A 20,124-nucleotide genomic window follows, 5' to 3' on the forward strand; every position below is an offset into this window, starting at 1 on the left:
GGACTAGAACTCTGAAGCGTTGAAAGTTGGACCAATGCGATTTTAGGGTGCATCAATAGAAATAAAGTGTCTAGATCAAGGGAAGCAACAGTGCCACTTTGTTCTGCTTTGGTCAGGCCTCACCTGGAATATTGTGTCCAGTTCTGGGCACCACAATTGAAAAGGGATGTTGAGAAACTGGAGCGTGTCCAAAGGAGGGTGACTAAAATGGTGAAGGGTCTGGAAACCATATCCTATGAGGAACAACTTAGGGAGCTGGGGATGTTTAGCCTGGAGAAGAGAAGGTTAAGAGGTGATATGATAGCCCTGTTTAAATACTAGAAGGGATGTCATGTTGAAGAGGGAGCAAGCTTGTTTTCTGCTGCTCCAAAGACCAGGACCCAGAGCAATGGATGCAAGCTTTCAGAAAAGAGATTCCAGCTCAACATTAGGAAGAACTTCCTGACAGTAAGGGCTCTTTGACACTGGAACACACTCCTTCCTCGGAGTGTAGTGTCGTCTCCTTCCTTGGAGGTTTTTAAAAAGAGGCTGGATGGCCATTTGTTGGGGATGCTTTGATTGTTCCTGCATGGCAGGGGCTTAGACTGGATGGCCCTTGTGATCTCTTCCAACTCTATGATTCTATGATTCTAGGTACCAGATCCCCCTCTGATCTTGGAAGCTAAGCAGCATTAGCTACTTGGATGGGAGACCACCCACAAATATCAGAGGAACGAACTGACAAAACCGCCTCTGAGGAATCCTTGGCTAAGGGAACCCTCTGAAAAATCATGACGTTGCCATGACAGGCACCTTGAAGGCCATGCTGCTGGGGGGCGGATGTGGGTTGCACTCCAAAATATAAATAAATAAATAACTTTTCTCAGTTCTGCTAATTCTGAAACAAAATTTCCATGGATCCAGCAGGCCTCAGCGGCCCCCTCAGAAGTAAGCTTAGCATTGCTTGTCTTGCTTTTGTTGTTAACTGCCCTTGAATTGACTCTGACTCGTGGCAACTTGACAACTATTTGACACGGGGGAAATTGGAAAATCTGGGGCCTTCCATGGGATTTCATGCTATTTCACAAGAATATCTCAAACAACATCACAGGCAATCCAAAGGCATGTGGATGAGACATCTCCAAGATCCTCTATCCTCCACTTCTCTACTTAGTTCCTGCAGATTGATGCAGGTGACCTCCATGACTGAGTTAGCCATCTGGTGTGTGGTCCTCCTCTCTTTCTGCACCTTCGACCTTTCCTAGCATCATTGGAGTTTATCAGACAAGGGAAATTGGAAGTATAATCCAATGGTAATCGAAACGCAATAATGGGGTTTAACGTTATTGCGTGATAGACTACCACACGCAATTTTGGGCAATGACAAGCTATTTTCAGGCAATGGGAAGTCAGTTTGAATGCAATTCGAATTCACATAAATTCGCTGAACTAGAGAATTCACATGAATGTATTCTGGCCCCACTTTCTTTTCATTCGAAATTAAGAGAAGTTCCTCCCGTGTGATAAACTCCATTGTCTTTTCTAAAGAGTCATGCCTTCTCATGATGTGGCCAAAGTACGGCAGCCTCAACTGGATCATCTTGGCTTCCAGTGGGGGGAGTTCAGGTTTGATCTGTTCAAGGAACCATTTGTTTGCCTTTTTGGCTGTCCACAGTGTCCTTAGTACTCTTCTCCAGCATCACAACCCAAATGAATTTTTTTTAATGCATCTAAGTTTATTTTTTAATAAGTTTATTAATACAACATATTTCCTTACATACCAACAAGTTATCCCTGTCTTTAGTTTTTGGTGGGGGTTTTTCGGGCTATGTGGCCAGGTTTTGCAAGAGTTTATTCCTGACGTTTTGCTGGCATCTGTGGCTGGCATCTTCAGAGAATGCTTGCATGGATGTTGCGTTCCCTCCGATCTCAGAACACATCTTGTTTTCTGCTGCTCCAGAGACTAGGACCCGGAGCAATGGATGCAAGCTGCAGAAAAAGAGATTCCACCTCAACATTAGGAGGAACTTCATGACAGTAAGGGCTGTTCGACAGTGGAACACACTTCCTAGGAGTGTAGTGGAGTCTCCCTCCTTGGAGGTCTTCAAACGGAGGCTGGATGGCCATCTGTCGGGGATGCTTTGATTGTGATTTCCTGCATGGCAGAATGGGGTTGGACTGGATGGCCCTAGTGGTCTCTTCCAATGCTACGATCCTATGATTCTATCTCACATGGGTTGGATTTCTTTCTCTCCACTTTCTTCACTGTTCAGCTCTGCCATCCCTACATTGGGAACGCAATGGCTTGGATGATGCTAACTTTAGGGCTCAGTTGTCCATCTTTGCACTTTCGGAGCTTCCCTAGTTCTTTCATGGCAGCCCTTGCCATTCCTCCTCCTCCTTCATTGACTGCAATCTTCTGATCCATATTTGACCCAAGGGATGGGAAATCTTTTCACTCTTTTGATTTTCTCCTTGTCTGGGTTGAACGTACCCAGATCCTTCCTAGTCAGGACAGCAGGCCCTCCGTATCCATGGTTTGAAATTATTATTATTATTATTATTATTATTATTATTATATTTCACAAAGCAAACCTTGATTTGGTTGTTTTATATAAAGGGCATCACCCCACAACAAACTCCAACTCAAAGAATTCCATAGCTTTGAACCAGACCAAGAGTGGAAGTGGTGCCAAACCGGGTTATCCCTCCAGTGTGGATGCAGCCTTAGGAGTCCCCCCCCCCCCCCCAGTCTGCGATGTAGTGCCTTTCTTGGACTGTGGATCTTCCCTCCTCCCTCCCTCCCTCCCTTCCTTGCTCCTGCTGGGGATCCCTTTCCTCCCCTCCCCTCTCCCTCTCTCTGATTCCGGAGCCAAGGAAGGCGGAGGGACTGGGAGTGGAAGCACTGGGCGGCGGAGCCTGGCCGCGGGATGCGCTCCCTCCGTCGCCCCAAGGAGCAGCAGCAGCACCAGCAGCAGCAGCAGCAGCACCATCGCCAGCAGCAGCAGAGGCCAGCAGGGTGGCGCCCTGCCCAGGGCCACGATCGGGACCTCGGTCCAGGACGAAGAGCAGCAGCAGCAGCAGCAACAGCAGCAGGAAGGCATGGAGCCCCTGCCTCTCAGGTGGGTCAGCCCCATGCCCAATCCCATGCCCTTCCTTATGCCTTCTCTCTTCCCCATGCCAGTGCCCACTCCCATTCCCAAGATCATACCCATGCCTATCCCCCATGCCCCTTTTTCTATGCCCATTCTCGTGCCAATCCCATTCCCATGGCATGCCCCTTCCCCTTGCTAATCCTACTCCCAATCCCATGCCAATGCCATGCCCGTACCCAAGGAAAAAAGTGAAAACGGTTCAGGAGAGTGGCATATATAATCTGGCTCCCATATAGGATTGCCCATGCCCAGTCCTATGCCCAATCCCATGCCCAATCCCAGTCCTACTCTCAATCCCATTCCCATGCCAGACCCATGCCCCTTCTCATTCCCAACCCTATTCCCATGCCCACCAGCCTGCTCTCTAGACCCGGGGAAGTAGGTTCAAGGCTGCCACCCTCTCCTCTTTCCCTCTTCAAGATCCCTGCGAAACCCCTTCACATACTTTTTGCCAGATCCCTTTGCATTCCCCAGACTAGGTCTTTCCATTTTTACCGCTCTGGAAGTTCAAGGTGGGCTGAGAAGGTGTGTTTTATTGTTGTTGTTGTTGTTGTTGTTGTTGTTGTTTTCTTGTTTGCCTTTCAAGTCGTTTCCCACTTCGGGCGACCTTAGGCGAAGCCATCACAGTTTTATTTTTATTCCCCCCCCCCCCTTGGCAAATTTCTCCAGAGGGACTTTTGCCTTCTCCTAAGGCTGAGAGAGTGTGACCTGCCCGAGGTGGTCACCCAGTGGGTTTACAGGAGTGAGCCAGGATTCGAACCCTGGTCTAGCCCAAAGGGGGTATCTATGCTGTACAAATAATGTCATTTAATAGACCCCACCTTGCACTGCCAGGGCTCCATCCTATCCAATCTTGGGATTTGTAGTTTCGCAAGGCACCAGCCCTCTTGGACAGAGAAGGCTAAAGACCTTTTGTCACCGTTGCTGTGCGCCTTCAAGTCATTTCTGTAAGAAGTGGACCTATCCTGGGGTTTTCTTAGCCAGATTGGTTCAGAGGAGGTTTACCTTTGCTTTTTCCTGAGGCTGAGAGAGTGTGACTTGGCCAAGGTCACCCAGTGGGTTTCCATGGCTGAGAGGGGAACCAAATCCTGAAGGATGTCTCCATGCTGTCGAAATAATGCAGCTTGGACTGCCAGGGATCCCTCCTACCCAATCCTGGGATTTGTAGTTTGCTGAGGCACCCCCCTTGACAGAGGGGGTGAAAGACCTTGCAAAACTATCAGTCCCAGGATCTTATCAGATGGAGCCAGACCACTGAAAGCAGTGGCAAAGTGCCTAATTTCTACAGTGTAGATGTGCCCTAATAGAGGGCTAGGATTTGACTCCATAAATCCAGGCAGAGATGGTGGGACTGGGCTGGGAAAGGAGGATTAGGCTGGATCCCAACTGGCCTTCCCTCCTCTGCTTGCTTTGCACCCATTGGCTGCCTCTAGAAACCACTTTAACAGCCTTGGCTTAGGGCTAAGGAATCCTGGGAACTGTACTTTATTGTGGCACCAGAGCTCTCTCTGACAGAGAAGGCTCAATGTTTCAAAAACACTACATTTCCCAGAATGTCCTAGCCCTGAGCCAGGGCAGTTAAAGCCATCTCAAACTGGATTATTTTTCCCCTGTGGCATCCGCACTGCAGAAATCATCTGGTTTGATGCCGCTTTAACTGCCATGACTCTATCCTACAGAATCCTGGGATTGGTAGTTTAGCAAATTAGGGCGCTCTGGTGCCTCACCGAACTGCAAATCCCACAGTTCTGTAGGAGAGAGTTTTGACAGTCAAAGCAAGGTCAACTTGCATTAGTGCTCCAGCCTAGATGCAGCCCTGGGCATCCACACTGAAGAAATAATCCAGTTTGACACCACTTTAACTGCCATGGCTCCACGCTGTGGAATTCTGGGCTTTGGGGTTTGTTGTGGCACCAGAGTTGATTCGTGTTTTTTTCTCCACTTATCCCACTGGGATTTTGATCCTTTTCCAGTCATTCTTCCATGCTTGGGATGTTTTGGAGAACTATTGTTAACACTGCTGGAGAGGCCTTGGGTCAGATCATGATATCTCTGTACTGTATGTATCACTGGCTGCTGTCACACTGCCAACTTAATGCAGTTTGACACCACTTTAACTGCCTGGGCTCCATCTGATGGAATCCTGGGATTGGTAGCACCAAAGCTCTCTGACAGAGAAGGCTAAATAACTCACAAAATTACGAATCCCACAATTCCATAGCATGGAGCCATGGTAGTTAAAGTGGTGTCAAACCAGATTATTTCTGCAGTGCGGATGCTGTGAAGGGGAGCCAGGTAAATTGGCAGGAAAGTGTCCCAGGAGGAAAGGGAGAAGAATGAGGTGGTGAAAGGGAACAAGAAAAGAGGGCAACAGTGGGAGAAAATGGAGTCTACCTCTGGAAAATGGGGTATTTGGGGTATTTTGAAGCTGGACAGTCTTCTAGTCAGAAATTCAGGGGTGATCTTGAAGGGCTTTTCTGGTTCTGTTCAGGGCATAACTGTTGTGGTGTGTGTGGTATACTTTCAAGTCATTTTTGGACCTATGAAGACCCTACCCTAGGGTTTTCTTGACACGTTTCTCGGGGGGGGGTGCCATGGACATCCTCTGAGGCTGAGAGAGTGTGACTCGCCCAAGGTCACCCAGTGGGTTTTTTATGTTTGAGTGGAAAATCGAACCCTGGTCTCCAGACCCCAAGTCCAGCCTCAAACCTCAACACCCCACCTAAATGTGCATAAAGTTTAATTGTAATACACATTCACCCATTTTAATACTTTTTAAAATAAGATTTACAAATGCATGTGCCGTAAAATTTAGGAGGGGGTAATGTTTTGGAAAGAGCCAGCATGGTGCAATAGTTTCAGTGTTGAACTATGACTCTGGAGACCAGGATTTGATTCTCAGCTTGGCCATGAAACCCACTGGGTGACCTTGGGGTAGTCACACTCTCTCAGCCTCAGAGGATGGCAGTGGCAAAGCCCCTCTGAAGAAACTTGCCAAGAAAACATATATAGAGTTGCCATAAGTCAGAAATGACATGAAGGCACACGACGACGACAATGTTTTGGAGGTGACATAATGTAAAAACCTCCCTTACAGTTGTCATCCTTTACACACTTAGCTGGGTGTAGCGTTGTTGTGATACATTTTGTGTACCGTTGTTTACTTATAATAAAAGGGGGGGGGGGTGTGAAAAAGAAGAAGAAGCCTAGAGCAGGTTTACTTCTTTTGAAGCAATTGGTTCATAAACTTCTCACATCACCAGAAAGAAGTGGCCCAGGCTCCTATCCTAGGCCTGGGTTTGTTTTCAGGTGAAAGATACTTTTTCCTTAAGGTGCAGGTAGGAGGGGGGATTGTTTTGGAGGAAGGCACTGTTACACAAGACCTATTTTAAGGTTATTCCTAAAACCTTTAAGTGATCTTAGTATAACTTACATGAAACATCTTGGTGTAATCACAACAATGTGTTTATAGTTATTTATTTAAAAAGAAAACCCTCATTTGTGTCAGTTTACCCACTTTGAAACAAGTAAAGCTTAATTTAAAAATGAGCGCGCATGCGAGGTATCCACAAATCAAGGGGGGAGGACACAAATCCGGAATAGGCAAATGCCATGTTTGCAGGATCCATCTTTTAAAAATCCTTCCAAGTTCTGCCAATGAATCCCTGGGACAAACTGTAGGAATTCACGAATACCGAGCCCAGGAATCTGTTTTGAGGATCAAAACAGGACTGGACCAACCATCATTCCTCTAAAAATCCATTCCTAGTTATTCCATTTGGAGGGTTTTGTTGTTTTTTTAACCTTGTTGGCATTGTTAAACCTTTGGTAAGAGTTTCTTGCCACTTTACTAAATCCAGAGATCTCTCGCAGATCGTGATCAGCATTCTACCTAATAATTTTAAAAGCTCCCAAAGACAAACGATTGGATTACATTTAGTTTTGTTTAGTCTTCCCCTGCTGAATAAAGCCTCCTTAGAGATGTGAATGATGTGGGCAATGACTGTAAGATAGCAGCTGTCAGAAGGATAAAGTGTTAGAGCAAGGAATAAGAGCTGGAGAAGGGAACTAAAAAGTGTGGGAAGTCCATGGTAAGCCTTCCTGGCACTGTCAATTTTTTAGTTTTGGCCCCAATAACTAAAATGAGGGAGGGGGAGGATTTGGGATGAACAGAGCAAGCCCATGGCATTTTGTTGGTTGAGGCAGAGCAGCAAATGGTGTCCCTGAGCTGTCAAAATAAAAGTGTACTATAGTGTGTCCCAGCCAACTTACTTTGGGACATCAGACCATGAAACCCACTGAGTGATCTTGGGCAATTCACATGCTCATAGCCTCAGGGAAAGGCGCTAAAGCAAATCTTGCTTAGGGTTGCCATATGTTGGAAAGGACCTGAAGGCACACAACAGCAACAGTTAGGCATAGCATCCCTCAAACGCCTCTTCCTATCCTTAGCAGGTTTTTTTAAAAAAAAAAAAATACAATAGCAACAAGGTAAGTAGTTGACAATTTGCTGCTGCCAATTTGATGCCCCAAATCCCTCTGGCCCAAAAAACTCAGTCAAAGGTTTGTACCCTTTCCCTCTGTGCTTCATCCTGCCTCCAAGGTGGGTTTTTCTGTTCCTGAAAGAAAAAAAGATTAGAGTTGTGAAACAGAGTTCCATGTCACATTTCATTTAATTCACAGCTGAATGGAGAAATAAGGCATGTGTGGGAAGAGAAAGGTGGAAAGTAGCCTTCAGGAACTATCAGGCTGCTTATTAAGCAGTATCCCATGTCATTCATATCTCTCACCCCCACCCTACCAGATGGGTAGGTTAGACTAAGAGATCCTGTCTACCCAGGTTGCAATCCTGAGCGTCCTTGGGCTCAAACAGACAGGCCGAAATAAAGTTGCTTTGGGTCACTTTGGAGAGATGCTATTTAAATGATCCATGCATCCTAAGAGGCCAGAAGCTGCACCAAAGTGGCACTCTAGTCCTTAGGACTGGAGCGTGGCTTTGGTGCAGCTTCTGGCCTCTTAGGACGCATGAATTATTTAAACAGCATACCTCCAAAGTGACCTGAAGCAGATTTATTTTGGCCTGTCTGTTCTGTTCACTCCTTATTATGGTGTGAATCCCATTCAACACACAGGACTTATTATAATATAATAAGCATGCATAGACTTTGACTTCTAGTGAGGTTGGTAGCTAAGCAAACATTATTGTTTCACCAGTCGCACTCCAGGGCTCTCTCTTCTAGGCATCCTATAGTCCCTGAGTTCCCTCTAGTAGTCATCATTTCCTATTCCCTGAGTCAGCTTTCATAACTGGGTTGTTGTTCCTAAGTCTCTCTCTCTCACACACACACACACACACACACACACACACACACCTGGAAAATACCTGATATAACCTTGCAGGTGGCAGTGCCTTCATCCTGAGACAGCACACTGAGACATCAGATGGTAAATTTTCTTTCTTTGTTGATAGCTAACTCCAAAGAGACTGGAATTTGAATATACTTTAATGCCAATGTTCAAGAACACTGTCTCCTCCTTGCCTGCACTCTTCTCTAAGGGATTGAGAGTACAGGGGCTGTAGCACTCAGGGGGAGTGTTGACCATTTTTTCATTGCTAGTTTCCCCAGTTCAAATCCACCCCCCCTCTCCAGAAGCTGCTGTTAAGTTCACTGTAGCAATATTCTTCTTCTTCTTCTTCTTTTTCCAATAGGACTGATAATAGCTTCAGGGGGAAGATTAAATGAGGGGGAGCACTGAAACCTGCCCATCCCTAATGCCATTGCTTTGATGAAGGTCAGAGCCTTCTGCAGCTGCTCAGAGGTTTAAAAACATCAAGAGATCTGATTATGGCTCTCCCACATCTGGCTGGTTCTAAAAATAATTGCCATCAGTTGCCATATTCTGGGGTAGATGAGGCATCTTTCTTATCGTGGGTCAAAAGAACCAGTGGGTTGGTCTTCTGTGCCAGAAGTGAGTGTAGTTCAAGGCCTCCTTAAAGATTCTGTAGGTGCTGAATGCAGACACATGCTATTAATACGATAAGCTTTATTGATGGTAAATGATGCTGCAGATGATCTACAGAAAAGAAGCACCCTAACCCTCATACAGCTGGTTGTAGAGCTGGGCCCCTAAACTAATTCTACCTAGACTATCTCTTGGCCAGCAGTCAAACTAGGTCCCCACTGCTGGCTAAATCACATCCCTGAACTGTGGTGCACCTCTTCCAGGATGAGGCCAAAGTGAGATGGACTCCTAAGGCTTATGTAGTGCAAAATGAATCAAACAAACCCAGAGTGCACAAGTGCAACTCATCCCCTCCTCCTCTGTTAGGTATGAGAATTGTGCAAGCAGGTTAGCGACAAAGGAGAAGTCATTCTCCCAGTTATGTTTCCAGACTTTTTTTTTTTTTTTGCCTCACCCTCATAATACAGCACCAGGTGCTGTAGGCTACATTTCAGAGGAAGGAACTGGCAAAGCCACCTCTGATTATTCCATGCCTGAGAAAACCTATGAAATTCATGGGGTCACCAGACATCAACAGGCAACATGAAGGCATATACTGTGTGTATACACACACACACACACACACACACACACACACACACACATATACACAGAGAGAGAGAGAGAGAGAGAGAGAGAGAGAGAGAAGGAGCTGAGCATCAGCCTTTTAGCTCTCCAATAATACTGATAAAAATTGTGTGTCAGTTCGTTGCATGAAATGAAGCTTTTGGGGACAGAGAGAAGGCAGCTCAAGAAATAAAAGGGAAGGGAGACTTTGTATGCTTTTGGGGTGGATAAAAAATGTGTGCCAGTTCATTACATGAACTGAAGCTTTTAGGGATGCAACTCAAGGAATAAAAGGTAAGGGAGACTATTGTGTGCTTTTGGGGTGGAGAGGAGGTGGGATAAAGTTGGCACATGCCTTCATCATGTTGAAACATCCAACTTTTTTAATGCTTGGTGTCGTGTTGTTCGTTTTTTTAAATTTCATTAAGTTTTATGAAATAACAAACTTGCAAACAATAGAAATAACAGACCTTGGGAATGAGCAAAAAGCATTCCCACCCAATAATACAATCTTTTTGTAAAAAGATCCAGAAAGGGAAGTCATAGATCATTTTGCCACAGTCGGGTGGTCAGTGTTCAAGATGTCCTTCCAAAAGCCAGCTTGTTGCAAAGGTGGAGCATGTGCACCTTGAAGTCATTTCTGACTTATGGCAACCCTAAGATTCATCTATCAGGGGGGTTATGTCCTTACTTTCCTCTGAGGCTGAGAGGTCATGTCTCACCCAAGGTCACCCAGTGGGTTTCTATGGATGACCAGAGATCCGAATCTTGATCTCTCAGTGTCCTGGTCCATACTCAAACCACTACCCCACCCTGGCTTTCAAAGCTCGGTGTACATTAGCATTATGAGTCAGTGTTTGCCGTTCTTAATCATTGGTGTCTTAGAGAGCTCATTAGTGGAGACTTGTTTCCATGACAATGTGACCCCTAAGATTGTTCTGGTTATCATTCTGCCTGGACTTGATATTTATAGTCATACAGCTAGCTGTCCTTATCACCTGCTTTAAAATTAACTCCTACCCCTCTGCCTAGCACTGTCCCGTGCAGGTATCTCTGTCTTCCATCCCTGCTCTGAAGAGAAAGAAAAATGGATCATGTATTTTGCAATGCATGATGTATTTTTGTTAAATGCTAATGGGTTAAATGAAAATTTATCCGTATGTTGCTGATTTTACACAAACACAAGAACAGTGATTTTAAACTTTGTGGTGGTTGGTTTGCCCTTTGTTTAAGTCAATAAAATTCAGTGAGTCTACTGGAGTCAAAACTAGAACTTTGTATAATTTAAAAACAATAGCAAGCCTTTGAATTTCTGAGCAATCTGCTTTGGGCTGGATGATAAACTAAATGTAAGCAGGAGGAAGAGAAAGGTTCCTCGCCATCACTAGTTTTAGTGACATTTCGCTGGATTGTTTATAAAGACATTCCCAGCTGTTACTTTTGATTATGCATAGTATAGTACTATGATTATGTTACTGAATTAGATTCCAGGAATTAGTCACTACCACAGTAGATTTTATCTTCATATGCTTTTGAGACTTTCCTCCTCTGTTGATATGCATGTGTGGAAAAAAGAGTGTCATTTTAAGCATGCTCTCATCAGGTTTGTGAGCTGATACTAACTGTGCTGAAGGGGTGAGGTATATGATCAAATTTCTGATTCCTTACAATTCTTGAATCATTGGTTAGTATATTTCTTCAATTTGAAGTTCACTTTCAGTCATTTCCCCAGCATTCTTCCACTGTAACCATTTGAGAGTGGCACTTTTATCATATTTGAAGTTCTCCATCTTGTACAGAAGTACAGTTGATGGAGACTTTTTTTTTTCACTGTCCTGGTTCTTCATTCTCCATTGAAACTGACTACTTGCTCCAGATTCTTTGGAGAACATTCATGTTTAATTAAATATTGTGGAGAAGGCTAAAAGTGGGACATCTGTGGACTTATGGCAAAACCTAGCCATAGGGCCATGTGGACCAGGATTTGGAGAAGTCAAGTGAGTACTAGCTGGGGATGTGGCATTTACACCCTTTCTCCTTAGCACTATATTGCTTTTGTTCATATCTCTTACATCCTCTCATTGAGACAAATATGTGTTTTTTCAAGCACATTTTCTCTTTTGAAGGGGGGGGGAGGTATAAAATCTCACTTAAACCTGCATGTGGCCCTCTTACTTGTTCTTTTTAAAAGAGCCGCAACAATCCGCATCTTCAGTAGTGTGACCACATTACCGAATTGATTTGGATCGCGCTGCATCATTTCCGGAAATGGAGGCGCTTCCATTTTAAATCGATATGGTGGCAAATATGAATGGCAACAGGGTTAAAATGGTATAGAGAGATTTCATCACAGTAAATGGAATGAGAACTTTGAACCAATTCTGAATCAGTTCTTGACCGGTGCAGATATGCAAATCTCTTCGTTCAAAAAAGTACGAGTGAATGATCCCTAGGATTCTCATTTTCTTGACAAGGATATGGCCTTGCTGCTGTGCCTTTGGAATATCATATTCATGCCAACTCACCCACATGCAGCGGCAAAGCTACCCCTACAACCTTTTGTGCCAGGAAACACTCTACTCATTGAATTGTTAACAACTTAGTGTTAAAGATGAGTAAAAACATGTAGTCAAAACCTAGCATATTTGGGTAAATAACTAGTAATTCAACAATCTAATCAGTACCTTGATGACTTGGCTATGCTTTTTTTAAGGTTTGGGAGATACTGTTTCAGCAAGAACCTGTTCATACAGGCATTCACCTTTAGTGAGGTGTTGGCTTATTGGGGTGAGTAGCAAGTCTCAAGTATGAAAGTGAAGTTTGTTTGATCATAGCTTATCCTAATACTATGAACTGTCCAAAATGGCTGTGTAGTGAGCTGAGATTGGGGCATGATGATTCATTTCCAGTTCTCTTACATTTACATTTTGTGGACTTTTAGCTGGAGTAGCTGGAGGATAAAATGTAAAAACAAATGAAACTTCCAAGTACGTTCACAGAAGTCATTAGCCTCAAAACATTTTTTTATGTCTTTACTATTTGTGGTTCCCAACCAGCACTTGTAATGTTAGATTTAAAATTAATTTGTTGACTGTGATCTTTGGAAAGGGGGGATTAGTTTGTTGATCTTAATTATGGGAAGCTGGAAGTTTAATTCAACAGAATGGAACTTACAGAGAAGGGCATGTTTTCCCCCATTTAGTTATTGGCTCCATCAAAAGTTTTCTTTTGTAGTTTTGTAAGTTGCCTTGACAAATATCTGAAAGGGATAGGAACAGTAGCTATCCTAGGGTTGGTTCTCACTGGCCTTTATGCCAGGTTACCAATCGAATCCAAGGAATGGCGTTCCTATTGGAAACCGAATTAACTGTAGAACAGTACTAGAGTAACCCGCAATCGTTCCCACTTAAAATCGAATCGTAAAGCGGGTTTTTATTTGATCCGTGTTATCATCATTTAATGCGGGTTAAAAAAATAGAAGGGTTGAACCTACCTTTTCACCTTGATTCGGGACAGGAATCGGAGTATTTAAATAGGAATGATCAGCCTCTGAAATCGGGTTAACTGGATGGAAGGAGCAGAGCGCGATGGGCTGGCCTGGGGGTGTCACCCTCTTTGGTCTCTTTCTGCATCGCCAGCGCCATTTTCTTCCATTTGCATAGACTCCCCCCCCCCCCCCCGGTGGATTGCAACCTCCCCTCTGTTTGAGGAGAACCACTGAACACCATTTGTAACGGAGAAAGGCTGGATGCACAGCGATCTGGGGGGAAATAAAGCCTTTCCTTCTCTCTTTCCCAAACGGAATCTGGGGAGACATAGGAAACCCTGGATATGGTTTTGTGTGTGTGTGTGTGTGTGTGTGCGTGTGTGTATTCCACTTTATCTCTATCCCTGGAGACTTCTGCCCTCTCCTCTTTTGTATTGTGTCCTCCTTTCTATCCTGGACGTCTCTTGCTCTTGCTTTATTCGGGCTTTCACTCTCTCCTCTCTCTTAGGTCTGCAGCCTCTTGCCTCTGGGATTGTTCTCTTTTCCCCTTTTCTGTCTTGTGTCTCTATCCCACTTAAACCCACTGCCTTCTCCTCCTTGATCCCATTTTCCAACCCTGGGCTTTGGTTCCAGAGTCTCTACCCACTTAAACCCACTGCCTTCTCCTCCTTGATACGATTTATCAAACACACACACACACACACACTATAGATAGACAGACAGACAGACAGGCAGGCACACACACATGATTATATATATATATATATATATATATATATATATATATATATGCGACTCTGGGGAACCGAGGCTCTTTCCAGAGGAACTATGGGATGGCTCCCAAGGCAGCCCAGGGAGCAATCTTCCCCAAAGATTCTCCTCCCATGGGGCGGCCAAAGCGAATTTGCGGAACCGAGGCTCTTTACAGAGGAACTATGGGATGGTTGTGTTTGTTGTGTTTGTCAGACATTTATCCTCCTCTGCCAGAGAGTGCTGGTGCCATAATAAACTACCATTCCCAGGATTCCCTAGCACTGAGTTATGGCAGTTAATATGGGGAGACACAGAAGAGGACGAATAAGCGCCTCCTGATTGGCTCTTTTAAAAAAAACCACCGCAAAATTTATAACGAATTAAAAACGGCCAGGTAGTGGGGACGCAGGTACAGGCTACATCGGTGTATGTTACTCCAAAGAAATGTGACGTCATGATGACGTGCTTTGATTGTCAGCCGAAAAAGGCGAGTGCGAACGAAATAATGCTAAAACCGGGTTATATATACACCGATTCATTCTTGAATAGGAACAAAAGCGGATCATTTACAGCGATTCAGTTGGTACTTGAGAACGAAGAAAAACAAGCGATTTGGAACGTGGGATAACACCTGTGTTATTTTGAATCGGATTTAACGGAACCGGTGTATTTTAAATCGTTGTAAATCGTAAGTGAGAACAACCCCCTAGATGGATTGTAACTAAAGAGTATTGGGAACAGGCTGAGAAATGGAGAAGCAGAATAAGCCAGCTAGTCCAGGACCAGGAAAGCACATAGATTTCAGAGTTATTCTGGTCTCCTTTCTCTCCTTTCTTTCACATACTTCGGTCTGCCTTCCTTCTCACATACTCAGCTTGCCTTCCATGGTCTCTGTTTCCAGATCTCTGCACTCTTTTCTCCCAAGCAGTAGGCTTTTTCTTTCTTTTTAATTCTACAAGCCAAAACTGAACCATGTCAGCCTCCTCCTCATCTTCCTAAATTCACCTTTGGGGTTTTTTTTTAAATAAAAAAGGTAAAATCTCTTATTCTTTGTACTATGGGAGCAGTGCCTGCTTTTAATTCAGCCTTGGGGGGAGAATGGAAAGCACAAAAATAAATTTGACTAGCTTAAACTAGTAGATTTATCTTGTTATTTTCAACTTCCGGTAACTCATTGTTTTAGGTTTTACTGGGGGGAGGGGAGGACTAACTAATTACCACATGACAAAATTAATTAAATGAGTTATTTTGAAGTTCTGTTCTATTTCCATTTTATCAATCACTCTTCCAGTCTATAAAAGCTCCTCTACCTAGCTATCTGATAGTTATCTGGATGAACGGTTATTTGGTGATTTTATGTAAACCTTAAATTGGCTAGAAGGTGCAGCCAATTGTTTTTTAAATGACCACTCTTATTCTCCCTGTCTTGCATGTATCATTTATGCTTACATAGAAACAGCAAGAGAAGCTCCAAATCAATTTGCGTTTCATCTGTGAAAATGCTTTTAGACAGCCACTTTGTAGTGAATGGCAATGCTTTGGTTTGTCCAGCAGTCGATATCTTGCCAGCCACTCCAAAACAGTCAAAGTTAATCAGCCTTGAGTGGTTTGAGAGTTGCTGCTTTGGTGGAAGTTGCAGTAATGGCACTTAAGAAGAATATCTTTTCGATTTTTAAATGGAACAAATTTGGTAATGAAAGCATTAGCCAAGTTTGCATAAAGACTTACTATTTACAGAGAATTACTTTTCGGAGCATAATTACACTCCAATATACAGTAAAACCAATTAAAATGTTAATTTAACATTACAAAATATGCTCAGCTTCCAGGTAAGAGTGAAGAATCTTCTTCTCCACAAATACTAGATGAAAAATGTTTTTAACATCCTGCTAGTATTTCTTCATACACATTTGTGCATTGATGGGACATCCTCACTGTTAAACCACAGCTGTGCTTTGGTCGGTTGTCTGGAAAATTTCATTAGCTGATTAGAGTGAAACCATTGGATTGCGGAGGGGCCAAAGGTTAGGTAATAAACCTGCACCTGGAACTGATGAGCACCTGATCCAGTTTTTATGTGCCAGTGGGACAAAAATGGCATATGGAGTCTAGGGTTGGCATATTCTTATTAATTATTATGCTATTGACTGATATGCAGACTGGATGTACTTTTAAATATACCATAGTTTTGTTAATTCCAAGGTTAAAAGATTTTAAACCAATGAGTAGCAAGAACATGTTGGTGTTCTTTGCATTAAGGTTATCCTTCTCTGTTCTGCAACAGACATCACATAGAGTCTCTTTTGAAGCTCTAAATATTAAGAATTTTATTAAGATTCTTGTGAGACTCAGTAAGATAAAGAAACAAAGAAATTAAGAACATGAGATTATAAGGGAAGGCGTAGAGGAATGCAGTAGAAGAATTTTGGGAGACATGGATGAAAAATTTGGTTTTCATAAATTCATGCAGGTGTTTCCTTTTTTCCCCCAAGCTCAAGACGTGGACTAAAATCATGGATGACTTTTAGTGTAGGCTTTAAACTCAAATTTAAACTGGAATTTAACATATCTGTAATTGTAATAGGTATTTTTTCTTCTTCTTCTTCCTTCAATGTAAGTGTAATTGAATTAGCTGTTTTAGCTTGCCAAGAACTAATTTACATCACTATTCTATTTGCTTTACTATCTCCGCTTATAAGTGTGATGTATTGTGGAAGAGGTTATGGGTGTTGTAATGCCTGTAATCACCATATCATAGTGAGAGATTTTATAATGCAAGAAATGGTAGGAAATATCTGTTGCAGTTGTTGTTCTTGTGTGCTTTCAAGTCATTCTGATTTATGATAATCCTAAGGCAAACCTATCACAGGTTTTTGTTAAAAACATTTGTTCAGAGGGTGTTTTCCCTTGCCTTACTCTGAGGCTGAGAGAGTGTGAGTTGTCCAAAATCACTTAGGCTGGATCTGCACTGCAGAAATAATCCAGTTTGATACTGCTTTAACTGCCATGGCTCCATTGCATGGAATCCTGGGCTTGGTAGTTTTCTGGGACACTAGAGCTCTCTAATAGAGAAGGCTAAATATCTCACCAAACTACACATCCTAGGATTCCATATCATTGAGCAATGACAGTTAAAGCAGTGTCAAACTGCATTAATTCTGCAGTGTGGATGCAGCCTCAGGGTTTCCAAGGACAAATATCCACTGACATTTTAATAACTGTCAACACCAAAGAGATGGGCTGTGACACTGTAATAAAATCTGTGTATTCTGGGAGCTAAGAGTTGTATAAAAAAATTGTAAATCAGGAGTCCCTGTTATCAAGCAATTTTTTTACAAGGGAAACAATGAAAGATATTTGAAATTCTGTTGCATCAAAAACATTCAGAAACATGAACATCAGCTGTTCAAGATACTCCTTCTGTGAGAACTCTTTTGCATATGTACCTTTGAGAACAAGATTTCTAATAGACTCAGTGAAGATGTGGAATGGTCCACAATGGGTTAAAGCAGTTTCCATAGTAAGAAACCAGTACTGTTTAAGAACTGTGCATTAATTATTTGTGCAGTGATTGGCCACTACACTCATCCCTCCATGTTTGTGGCTTTGATTCTTGTGGATTTGATGATTCACAGATTTTATCAATATGTTCTCTAAGAATATCTAAGTCCTCCAGTGCAACCCTATGTCAGCCTTAAGCAAAAGCCACACTCAAGGACCTAGAGATTCCTAGAAGGAACACTCCGCTAAGCATTTGTAGCTCCTCTGGTGCAGTTATATGGTCAGTGCCTGGCAGATGTTGACCACAATGTTGCTCCGGAGGATCTAGAGATTTCTAGATCCTCAGAGCAAAGGGAAGAAACCTGGGACAAGAGCACTGACTTGAGAGGTGTAAATGTGTTTTATGGTTGCCATTTGTCCTGGAAAACCTGGAAGATCCCAGATTGAAGGAAGTAGAAAATGTCCCAGCTGGCTGGGGCCAATTGATGCAGTAAATTCTGGATTTCTCCTTCATCACAGGCTGATGGATAGGTCAAAATGTGGCAGTGGCAAGGAAGCAGGAAACTGTGTAAGAAGATGGGCACTTGCACCAGCTCATCCTGCCTTCTAGGCTCTCTGGTTTGCTACTCTGCTATTTTATGTAAAGGACAACTTTTTACTAGGCTCTTGTATTTACCACTTGAGCACCCACAGATTTTGGTATCCGAAGTGGGTCCTGGAACCAAACTTCAGCTGATACCAAGGGCCAACTGTACTGAGTTTGTAAAATGATGATAGAAAAAAAATGCAATGATTAATGTGTTGAATATGCATAACCAGAATGAATGAATGAATGAATGAATGAATGAATGAATGAATAATACACATATTGTACAAATTAGATGCCCAGGTATGAGGAACTGGAATATGCAACCCTGGTTTGTCCTTATTTGTTAAATTTGACATTTTTTATTTGAATTGCATACTCTGTGCAACTGTGATTGATGCTTAATGGGGCCAGTAGGGGTCACCCCTAGTACAGTCAATAGAACCTCCCCCTGTGACATTACAAGGGGGTCACCTGTAGGTCTCAGGTTTTGGTGATAAAATCTAAGAAACCGTCATGGCCTGGCAATCCTAAGCAGTATGGTATGAGTGACAGTGAGCATGGTTCTAACTGGTGGAAAGGGTTCTTCCCCCCCCCCTTTTTTTTTCTTTCTTTTTTTTAAAATGCAATTTAACGGGGAAGGAGGCTGATGAAGGCCTGTTTGTGTGAACACTTTTAATTTTTGTTTTGCATTAATATCAGAAAGCCAACTGGAACTATGGCCTTCATAGCACTGTCATTTCTGACATTTAGGCAGGGTACAAACCGCCAGAAAGAGGCACGTCCCCGGCGCCTCTCTTTGCTCCACAGGAGGGCCGCAGCAACCAAATTGCATGGCGCTCCTGCACAGCAAAAAAGGAGCACTGGGAAGTGGCTCCTTTTTTGCGGTGCACTTCCGCGCCCTAAAGCACCAGTGACGCTGCAGTGACGTCGCAACTGCGCCACCCCGTTTGGAGGCGGCGCAGCTGCGACATCACCAGTACACACCACGTCTGGTGGGCATGCTGCAGCTGCGGCACCCTCGTCATATGCGAGGGCTGCCGGGCATGTGGGCGCTCAGCCCACCAGGCAGCCCTCGCACATGACGAGGGCGCCTCAAAGGCCCATCTGTTCCGGGCCCTAGTTTGGTGTACATATTACTTTCAGATATGATGCATTTTAAATGTATATAGAGTTCTGTATTATTAACCATTTGCATCTGTTTCCTGATTTATTTTGTATCTTTTTATCCAGTTTTGTATATTAATATAGAAACTTTGTTGCCGGGATAGAATTTCCTGTACACTTTTGCTGCAGTTTAGTTTGCAGTCATGCTACCTGTGAATGATAAATAACATGAATCATAATTGTTAGTGTAAATGGGAAGAGATTGCCCATCCATCTTCCTGTGGGATATAAAATTGTTCAGGCGCAAATAACATTTTGTCTTGTCACTAAGAGTTTTTGGAAGCCATCCCATTAGCAGGGTTCATTCCGTTTAAGTCTTCCAAGGACAAACCTAATGAGTAAGTTACATGGATAACCTGTGTCAATAATTCATTTTACTGTATCTCCTTAAATGTGTGTTCTTATTAGGGCTGTCAATCAAATAAAGAGTTCTTAGTTGATCACCTTGCTTTGAATTTATTATATTTGGGTATAAGCAGAACAGTATTAAAAATGTAGTTGCCCTTTGAACAGAGATGTGAAATCCAGGGAATAGGGAGAATGAAAAAAAAAATGGATTTATTCCCCCAAAATTGAAAAAATGGATTATAGGATATTTTATTTTAGAAAGATGCATAAAATATTTAAGACAAGGTGTTCATATACAGTCAGCACTCTATATGAATGGATTGAACTATCCATGTCTTGAAAATACAGTGGGCCCTTGGTATCCACTGAGGTTTGGTTCCAGAGACTTCAGTGGATAACAAAATCTGTGGATGCTCAAGTCCCATTAAATACAATGGCACTGTAAAATTGTGTCCCTTATATAAAAAGGAAAATCATAGTTTACTGTTTGGAATGTATACTTTTAAAAAATATTTTCAAGCTGAGGATGCTTGAATCCGTGGATAAAAAAATCCATGGATAAGGAGAGCCAACAGTAC

At 43.0% G+C, this 20,124-nt stretch overlaps 1 protein-coding gene across 9 annotated transcripts in view; it reads left to right on the forward strand.

The window, feature by feature from the left end:
* The first annotated feature begins 2,904 nt into the window (after positions 1-2,904).
* Positions 2,905-20,124, forward strand: part of LOC149312597 (protein shisa-like-1) — a 114,814-nt gene continuing 97,594 nt past the window's right edge. For all 9 annotated transcript variants that reach the window (XM_089524945.1, XM_089524950.1, XM_089524951.1 and 6 more), the window contains exon 1: positions 2,905-3,101. In XM_089524945.1, coding sequence (XP_089381071.1) covers positions 2,910-3,101 — 192 coding nt within the window. In that variant the 5' untranslated portion in view covers positions 2,905-2,909. The remainder of the gene's footprint in view (positions 3,102-20,124) is intronic.

Source organism: Sceloporus occidentalis, unplaced genomic scaffold (genome assembly GCF_023333645.1).
Source record: "Sceloporus occidentalis isolate IW3139 unplaced genomic scaffold, rSceOcc1.0.p SCAF_5, whole genome shotgun sequence".
Taxonomy (NCBI): Eukaryota; Metazoa; Chordata; class Lepidosauria; order Squamata; family Phrynosomatidae; genus Sceloporus; species Sceloporus occidentalis.